Raw genomic sequence first — 10,480 nt, 5'->3', positions numbered from 1 at the left:
AGCTGTTTGACCTTTTGGATTTTCGGCAACGAGATGATTACCGATCAATTTACTGAATTAATTTAATTCTGTTAATTTAATTTTCTTTTGATAAAAATAAGAAGGAATGACCCTTAACAACTAGCCAACAAAATCAACTCCTAAATAAAGACAAACTATAGAGAGTGAACATATATTTTCACTTTTTATTTAAAATGATAGATTGCCACTTAATTTAATAAATTGCAATATATTATTTGAATGATTTAAAAAATGCGTTTAAGTCTTCAATTAATAATCATTAGAAATTTGATCTTTGAACATTTCTTTTGAGAATATAAAATGTGTAAATCTATGAACAACCTTATTCCTTGAAAAAATAAATATCTATTTAAAGGTAATAAAATTCTATTAAAATAATGGGTAAAGTATACCAATAATCACTCAATTTTGATATAAATGACAAAATAATCACTCAACTTTCAATTTAGTCAATAAACTTTCGAAAAATAACAAATCAGTCACCATTAACAATTTTTCATTACGGACGTAACAGAGTTGCCATTTTCCGTTACAAACATAAAGGAACTATCATTTTCCATCCTTCTTTCCCCCTCCCCTCTTGTCTCCCTCCCCCTACCACTGCTCTCCCTTCCCTCTCTTTCTCCTCCACCGTCTCTTTCCATCTGCTAACCCACCCTTCAAGCCCTTTGGTTTTGTCTCCCAAAACCATGGTCCAGTTCTTCCCAACAAAAAATCTCAGTTAAATACATAAAAAGAAGGTCGTGTTCTTAATTTTTTCTGCTTTAACAAGTTTCTAGATCCACAACTGCTCTAATTTTTTTAATTTGGATTGGGTAAGATGGGTTAAACAAAACCCTTATTTTATATTTCACAATTTCACTATCTTGTTGTTTCAAAATTCATTTGTTAGGTTTTTTACTTAGTCATTTGTATTATAGACAAATCACTATGATTATTATTGGGTAAGATGGGTTAAACAACAATGACTGTTGGTGTACTTTACCCTTATTATTATTAGGTAATGAAGAGTTCGGGCAATCAAATCACTATGATTTCAAAGCAATCAGAAAATGACGGATCCCGTTTTAAAGAAGCTCAAATTCTTTAAAATTGTAAGCTCAAATCCATTTTTGTCAATATTTTATATATTTTTAGATATTTTCTTCCCTTTTTTTCTTTGGATATGAGAAGAAAAACCTAGAAATAACTTCAAAATAACTTGTTTCTATCATTGTTGCTTCTGCCAAATTTGTTGAAGCTTCCATTTTAATAAGTAAAAGAAGAAGATGATGAGAGAAAGAGAGAAGCTTACTAGTAGTGGTGCGGGAAGAGGAATGAAGTATTTAACTGAAAAAAATTAAGAATAGGACCTTTTTTTATGCATTTGACTGGGATTTTTGGTTAGGAAGAACATGACCCATGGTTTTGGGAGACAAAAATCAATGGGTTTGAAGGGTGGGTGGGTTAGCAAAAGGAAAGGGACGGTGGGGGAGAGGGAGAGGGACGATGGAGGAGAGGGAGAGAATCGGAGTTAGGGGATCGTGGGGAAGAGGGAGAGTGATGGGAAAGCCGTGGTAAGGGGAGGGAAACGAGAGGGGGGAGAGAAGAAGCGAAAATGACAGCTCTGTTACGTCTGTAAAGGAGAATAGTTAATAGTGAATGATTTGTTATTTTTCAAAAATTTAGTGATTGAGATGAAAATTGAGTGACTATTTTATTATTGAGATAAAGTTGTGTAACTATTGATTTACCTTACCCTAAAAAAATTTATACAAAATATTTTCAGCCCAACCCGTTTTGCGACCGAGTAAGGTAACTGAAAGCACCTATTTTAAATATTTATTATGGGTACAAATTACAGTCCACTATATATCTATATATGCCCATCGTTTGTAGGGTTAGGGCCTTAAGCATCAGCTTCGGGGTTTATACTTCAAACTCAGCGGCCGCCGATTTTTCTCTGTCTTCGCCTCAATCTCTCTGGAAACCCTCGCCGCAGTTGGAACAACCTCTCAGCCAATATGGGGTATGTTTTCTTGCTATCAATTTCAGCATAAATCTGTAGCTTGTTTCTTTTCTTAGCTTCCCTACCCTTTTTCTTTTTACTGTTTCAGTTGATCTTGCTTGTTTAATTAAATGATTTTTTATGAGAAGTATCGGTTTTCGGATGTGGGTTTTTGGGTCTCTAAGTCTTGTATTAATTCTACACTTTGAAAAGAAGATTGGGAAAAATGAGACTATACCTTTGAGTGCATTGCACCTGCTATTGATTTTAGATATTTTTTTTTATTGGAAATTTGATTGCTGGTTTAGGCGTTTTAGCTTTAAGGTTGAAACAATGAGTTGGAATATGGATTTTGGTTTATGATTCTCTGTATGAATAATGATATGAGCTTCTTGAAAGCTAGAAAATTTTGCTTGTATTTGATTTTCCAAGGGTTTAGGAGTATTACATATGAATGGCAGTTGAACAATGCTTGTTTGAAATTACAAAATGTCGACTTTCACCTGAAGTGATACAAACTCCTTCTGTCCTCCATCAAACACTTTTAAAAGCTACATCAGATTTACAAAGTTTGATGTTTAGAATTTTATATTTTGAGGAGTTCTAATTTATGAGATTAAGGTTAGATGGTAGACCTGTCAATTGGGCGATCAAGTTGTTTTGGATCAGGTCAATTCGGGTTTTAGGATTTTTGGGCCTCTTTTGGGTCTGGGTTAATTTTAGGTCCAAGTTAAGTCTTTGAAGTTTTCTGGGTTGGGTAATTATGCATTTGGGTCCATTCGGGTTCGGGTTGGATAGATTTTGGTTGTTTACTTTTTAGGGTCAAATTGTGTTGGGTTTGTTTGGTTCAGGCATTTTGGGTTGATCGAGTTCTTAGATTCGTCTCAAAAGCGATAGGTCTAATTAAGGGTATTTCATTCAGGAAGACACGTGGTATGGGAGCTGGACGCAAGTTGAGGACCCACAGGAGGAGGCAACGGTGGGCCGATAAGGCATACAAAAAATCCAACCTTGGAAATGAATGGAAGAAGCCATTTGCTGGTTCTTCCCATGCCAAAGGCATTGTCCTTGAGAAGATGTAAGGATTCCCTATTCTTTTTTTTCATTTTTGGTGCTTTTGTTTTCATTGAACACTAATTCAGTATATGCACTAATGGCTTTATAACATCCAGAGGTATTGAAGCTAAGCAGCCGAACTCTGCTATTAGGAAGTGTGCTAGAGTTCAATTGATCAAGAATGGGAAGAAGATTGCGGCATTCGTCCCAAATGATGGTTGCTTAAACTACATTGAAGAGAATGTAAGTAGAACTTAAGTGAAATTGTATGATATAATTTTTTAAGCGTGTTAAGTAGGCCTATCAATTGGACAAGTTGGGTTGGTTGTGGATTAGATTATTTTAAATCGGACCTATTCAGGTTTTAAAAATATTTAGTCGTTGTGTTTTGGGTCATTTTCATGTTTGAGTCATTTTGGGTCAGTGTTATCTAGGTTTGCACCTAGGTGCCTACATCACTTGCTTTAGCACTAGGCAACAAAAATGCCTCATTCTTTCAAGGACTCTCGCACGGCAATATAAGGATTCTAGCCGTAAAGAGTGCCCCTTGTGCCCTTGACAACATTGATTTGGGTTTGGTTCAATTTCAGGTTTGGTCATTTTGGATTTGAATGTTTAGGATTTTGGTCTATTTGGGTGTGGGTTTGAGGCTTGGGTCTCTTATGGGTTTTAGGCTTAGTCTAGCAATGCTTCTCAAAAGTGTTTTTGGGAAAAAAGCACTTTTGGGGAGAAGCTAAAATTTTCAGCTTTTGAGAAAAGTGTTTTTGGGTTAATTTTTTGCCTGGAGAAGCACTTTTTCAGGTCATTTCAAGATTAGTTTGCTTTGTATCAATTCGTTTTGAATTCAAGCTGTTTCAAGTTTAAGATGTTGACTTCTAATTGTCAAAATGAGTTGTATCTTGTTTGGGTTGGGCTGGTCGAGTTTTTGAGTTCGAATTAGAATTAGAATTGGCAAGTTTAATAATGTTAAGTGCATTAGGTTGCTGATACTTTTCCGATGATAATTGGCTTATGTAGGATGAGGTGTTGATTGCCGGATTTGGACGAAAGGGTCATGCTGTGGGTGATATTCCTGGTGTTAGGTTCAAGGTTGTGAAGGTCTCGGGTGTTTCACTGTTGGCACTCTTCAAAGAGAAGAAAGAGAAGCCTAGATCATAAATTTTGAGAGAGGTCTCTCATCGTGTTCTGTTAGTTCTATTTATAACAAACTATAGAGATTTTTATTGCTATGTAGCTATTTGGTCAACCTGTTCACTTTATCTTAATATTTTGTGCTTTTGTACTGATGTTGATGCTTTGATGCTTTTTTAAACTGTTCTTTCCCCATGCTATGATTCAAACTAGTCTTTCAAATCATACCATTTCGAGTTGATACATTTTAAATAATTTTTCATATATTTTTATAACTAACGTACCAATAACAAGAAATCACCTATCGTCAAATAGAATCACCACATAGAACAAAAAAAAAATAGCACTAATTGACGGTGGAGATCAATAATCATATAAAATAGTATTGGACCATTTGCACTTGCATGGTTTTAAGCTGTTTAAAAGTAGCATCCCAAGGAGGAGCTCAAATCTGCAATGGCCTCTTTTCATCTAATCTATAGAACACCTAAACTGCAATTACGAACATCGCTAAAAAAGAAAAAAAACGAAAAACATAACAGCTTCATTTCTTTTAAGGTATCATAACAATCTCTCGCTTCTTTAAGATTGGCCAACGAAGGACCCGGTTGCCCTGTAGTAAGCCATATTTGCTACCTCTCTTTTCATTGTGTTCGGATACAATTATAGATTAACGCACTACGTATTGTTATTTATTACCACGTTTTGAAACAAGAATTTAACAAATTAAAGATATTTCCAATTTAACATCCAAAGATGAAGTTTATGATTTGCTGATTAAAAGAGATACTGATAACCATAATAAAATCACTGAAGCACATTATGAAGACATGGAAATGTCAAAAGATTCAATACAGAGAGAAATTACTTGATTAAATTAACTAAATTAATTAAATTAATTTCTAAAATTAAATAATTTTTCAATCCAATTCTAATTTAATTAAAGTCATAGCAATTTTATAGTAATAGAATATATGAGAAAAATATATTTAATTTTCTTATTTAATAAATTCATAATGATTAATTAATTTAATTCTATATTTGAATTTCAATTACTTAATTACAAATAAATAATTTAAAGAGCTTTAAATTAATTCCTAACTCAATTCTTGTATTTAGCAAGAAAACACATTCACTGTGGATAGTGATACGTGCGATCTATTTCTCTTACTTCATCGTTTCTATTCATTGGTTCTACATGCAACTCATTTCTAATTATCTCGAGCTAGTAGAGGGACGAATTGGACATAAATAATTATGGCTCAAATAATTTATAATTAAGTTCTGGCTTTTTGCCTATTAATTATAACATTTAGTCATGAAGTCATTCCATTAAAATATCATGACTGAGCTCTCCCTTATTCTAAATCATTTTGAAAGCTACATAATAAGTGTTTGTCCAATGACATTATTATAAGTGTGTTACCCTCATAAGATGCATTTAATCTCTTTGGGATAAATTCGTTCTTCTAATATGATTCTATTTTATCTCATGGTAATCATTACATCTTCCTTCATAAAAAGTTAATTACTATCAAAGAGTAATTAAATCATTTATCACAAAGACAAATGACACATGACATGTTTACTTTTCAATTATCATGTAATGCCGATAAAAGGATATCATTTACCCTTTGTTTGGGCTATGAATTTCACTGTTGTGGAATGATGCTACATACTAAAGAAGTTAATTTTAGGTTTTGAAGTCTATTCAATTTAGTCCAATTTTTATAATTTAGTCTCTGACCTTAAAATTAGTCATGGAACATTTCATTCAACCAACCACTATAAAACTCATCATCAAATGGTTCATCAATTAACCATAAAAGCGGCAAGGGTTTAGAAATGTTTAGTGACTCTTGAAGAGGTCCTTGATGAAGATGGTGGTAGGAAGAATGTTGACAAATCCATAGCCTAATTTAATACTTTTCACTTTTGATAACTAATAATATGTAAATCTATTAAATGCTTTGAAGGAAACATAAAATAACAATGTAGGTCCTTGTATCTCGAAGAAAACTACAAGTGCAGTAAAAATAAGGAACAAAACAACATAAATAACAACTAAGCTAAACAAGAAAAAAACCTAGAAAGCTAAAAATGGTTGAGGGAATAAAAGATGTTCACAAAAAGATGATAAAGATCCTTCTTTTAGTTGTGGCATAAAGATGCCTTAAGTACATCAAATTCCTTAACCTTAAAATTAACAAAAATGCCTTTAAAGAAAATGTGATGACTTGAGCTAAGTTTGACAAAAAATTCCCTTACAGTTTTTCATCCATCAGACTTCAGTGTCGTGACACCTAAGCTTTGGTGTCGTGACATCCAATGCAGTGGGCACGAGCTTGGTTTTAAGGGCACTTGGTGTACGACACAGCCTTGTTGGTGTCACAACCTTAATGACAAGCCACTAGTTACCCTCACTTCAATAATTGGCTTGGAGTCGTGACCTCAAGGGCTTGTAGTTGTGACTTTGAGGCTTAGTGTCATGACACCACATATTTAGTGTCACAACTTCAACGACAAGTTACTCCTAGTTGGGTTTTCGTTGAAGTTCACTTCTTTAAGGTGATGGAGGGTTAGTGTTGTGACACACAGACACCTGTGTTGTGACCCCCATAACAATTGAGGCCCTCCTTGATGTTTGACCTTAATGATCTCCCTACAGAAGCTCAAATAAATCATTAAACTCCCAACGACATAGTTTTTCCAATTTGGGTCTCAAAAGAGGTGAAATATGTATAACTAACATCGATAATGGAAAATATAGAACGATCGCAAAACAATAAGAAAAATAAAAATAAAGCACCCAAATTTTATGTGGAAAACCCTTTCAGGAAAAACCACGAGCAAAGGAGAAGAAAATTCACTAATGCCAAATTCGAATGATAGAAGAGGAGTTTAGATTACATCTATTTATAGGTTGAAAAACCTTATTCTAATCAATGTCAAGTAGATGAAGTGTAGTAAGGTTGAAAAACTTTATTCTAATCAATGTAAAATAAAATAAGTATAGTTCTATATGGATTTTACTTTTCTTTATTTTACCACGGTATTTTATTTTAACAATGATTCAAGTCACTCAACTTTAACAATCTCCACCTTGACATGAACTCTCAACGAACAAGTTCTCTACCTATTCCACGAAGCCCTTTAAAGCGTGTTCTTCAACAATGAACACCAACCAAGTCCAAGCAATGCTCAAACTTGGTTATAGGAAGTGACTTAGTCATCATATCTGCAGGATTTTCATGAGTACTAATTTTGCTCACAATAATATCTCCACGAGCAATAATATCACGCACAAAATGATATCGAACATCAATATACTTTGTTCTCTAGTGAAACATTTGATCTTTCGTAAGGAAGATGTCACTTTGACTATCACAAAACATTATATTGATCTGAAGGTTTTTACTAAGTTCACTAAAGAGTCCCTTTAACCAAATAACTTCTTTACAAGCCTCAGTAATCACCATGTACTCAACTTTAGTAGTAGACAAAGCAATTGTAGTTTGCAAAGTGACTTTCCAACTGATTACGCAACCCCCAATAGTAAAGACATACCCTGTGAGAGATCTTCTTTTATCAAGGTCTTCAGTAAAATCAGGATCAACATACCCAATGACTCCATCTCTATTTCTTTCAAACTATAAGTAAACATTAGTAGTACCTCGTAAGTATTTGAAAATCCACTGAACTACTTTCCAGTGTTCTTTACTGGGATTTGTCATGTATCTACTAACTGCACTAATTGCATATGACAAATTTAGAAGTGAGCAAATCATAGCATACATGAGAGATCCCACTACACTAGAATATAGAACATGTGACATATAGTCAATCTCATCATCTGATTGTGGAGACAAAGCTGATGAAAGTCTGAAGTGGACTGTTAATAGAGTGCTAACAGGCTTGGCATTCTGCATATTGAACCTGCAAAGAACTTTCTCAATGTACCATTTCTAACTTAGGTATAATTTACATTCTTTTCTATCTCTGAGAATCTCCATCCCAAGTATCTTCTTTGCTACTCTCAAATCCTTCATCTCAAATTCTTTACTCAGTTGGGTTTTAACATTTCTTATCTCTCCTTTATCTTTGGCTGCTATCAACATGTCATCAACATAGAGGAGTAGATACACAAAAAAACCATCATTGTTTTTCTTAAAATAAACACAACTGCCAAAGCTACTTCTTTTAAAATCATGGGTAGTCATAAAATAATCAAACCTCTTATACCACTGTTTGGTGACTGTTTCAAGCTATAAAGAGACTTTTTCAGCAAGCAAACATAGTCCCCCTTTTTCTGAGACTATAAAACCCTTTTGTTGTTGCATGTAAATATCTTCCTCAATTTCTCCATGTAAGAATGTTGTTTTTACATTTAACTGCTCAAGCTCCAAATCATACATGAACATAATACCAAGTAAGGCTTGAATTGAACTATGCTTCACAATTAGAGAAAACACATCTATGAAGTCTACACTTGGAATCTGACTGTAACCTTTTGCAACCAGCCTTACTTTAATCTGGGTTCTTCAACTCCTAAAGTCCCTTCTTTCTTCTTGAACACCCATTTACAATGAACATCCTTTTTACCCTTAGGAGCTTCACTAGGTTCCATGTTATATTCTTATAGAGTGATTTCATCTCTTCTTATATGACAAACATCCACTTTCCTAAATCTTCACAACTAACTTTCTTGGAATAAGTAGATGGCTCTTGATTTGCATCCATATCTTAAACCACATTTAAAGCATAAGCAACTAGGTCAGCCTCGACCTACCTTTTTGGAGGTTTAATTTCTCTTCTAGGCCTGTTCTTGGCAATAGAATATTGTGGTGCTGGCTGTGGTGAAGAAGTAACTCTACTCTGAGTTTTTGTTTTAACCTGAGAAGTAGACTCTGTTGTAGATCCTAGATCAATCTGATTTGCAGAATTTATTAAACTCATCAGCACAGAATTCCAAACCATTATCTGTGCGGAGGTGCTTTATCTGTTTTCCTGTTTGCTTATCGATCATAGTATTTCAATTCTTAAATGTGGACATGTCACTTTTCTACTTTAAGAAGAATGCCCAAACGTTTTTGGAAAAATCGTCAATGATCATCGACATATAATTAGCTCCACCCCTCGAAACCACTCTAAATGGTTCGCATTGTCAATCGTCGGATTCGCACTGTCAATTGGATTGCTTTTGGAGACCACACTATCTGACAATTTATTTGGTAACTAATTATTTATTTTGGTCCAGTTATAAGTGGCATGTAAATAGGATGTTGTTTGTTTGTGTTATAAGCATTATGGATATGTTTTGTATTCATTGAAGTATGAGATGTGTTATTGTGGTGTGTAATGACAATGATATGTCTATATAAGTGTTTTTGACAATATGTTATATGCCTTATAAAAAAAAAGGTTAAGGTACTATCGAATTGGTACTTTTAGGTTTGCTATAGCCAAAATATAATTGTATGTTTCATGTTCTTGAGATGCTTGGATACATGTTTTGTGATTTAGTAAATGATATATGTGAATTGGATTTTAAATGTTTGAATTGTGGTACTAATGAGTGTACATTGGCTAGACACATAGGTTGAATGATTTTTGTATGTTTTAAGCTTAGTTGAATGTGTTTTAAACATGTCAAAGTGATTAGAAATGAGTTGGCTTGGTGTCTAGGAATTGGTTGAGGAATTGGCTTGCATTAGGGGTCATTTTGGAAGCACACGACCGTGTGTGGTTGTGTGTCTTTTTAATTTTAAAGTGCAGGTTTTTCCACACGGAATCAATGAGTTACACGGTCTAGAGACACGGGTGTGTGAGTAGCCACACGGCCTTGTTTGAGGCCACACGAGCTAACTTTTGTCACACGGTCTGACCACACGGCCGTATGACCTCTATTTTCAGTTTTTTTTCACAGTTTTCTGTTTTGTTTCAGTTAGTCCTTATTTGTTTCCAAATTGTTTCTAAGGTCCCATAGGCTCGATTTAAGGTTGTTTTTGTATGAATACTATGATTATTGATTGGACATTGATATATAATATTTAAATTAATTTTTGAATTGTGTTTAAATATTATCGGATATGTTAATCGTCATAATATCCCGTGACCCTATTCCGGTAATAGGGACGAATTAAGGGTGTTGCAAATCTGTACTCACGAACTCTTCATATACAATCATTTAAACTTACGCCAAATTTTCAAAATATTAGGTTTCGTCCGAAATCCAAGTGCAGTTCGTTGCAGCGCTTTTTTATGCATACTCACCATTTTGTTGCC

The 10,480-nt window shown here is 34.1% G+C and overlaps 1 protein-coding gene across 1 annotated transcript; it reads left to right on the top strand.

Moving 5' to 3' along the window:
* Positions 1-1,863: 1,863 nt before the first annotated feature.
* LOC105767318 (40S ribosomal protein S23) lies at positions 1,864-4,420 on the top strand. Its single transcript, XM_012586818.2, has 4 exons — positions 1,864-2,029; positions 2,931-3,086; positions 3,181-3,307; positions 4,082-4,420. Exons 1-4 carry the CDS (start codon positions 2,025-2,027, stop codon positions 4,220-4,222), a joined length of 429 nt encoding a protein of 142 aa, XP_012442272.1. The 5' UTR covers positions 1,864-2,024; the 3' UTR covers positions 4,223-4,420.
* The last annotated feature ends 6,060 nt before the right edge of the window (positions 4,421-10,480 follow it).

This window comes from Gossypium raimondii, chromosome 13 (genome assembly GCF_025698545.1).
Source record: "Gossypium raimondii isolate GPD5lz chromosome 13, ASM2569854v1, whole genome shotgun sequence".
Lineage (NCBI taxonomy): Eukaryota > Viridiplantae > Streptophyta > Magnoliopsida > Malvales > Malvaceae > Gossypium > Gossypium raimondii.
Note: the sequence above shows the minus strand (reverse complement) of the source record. Positions and strands in the feature narration are given on the sequence as shown.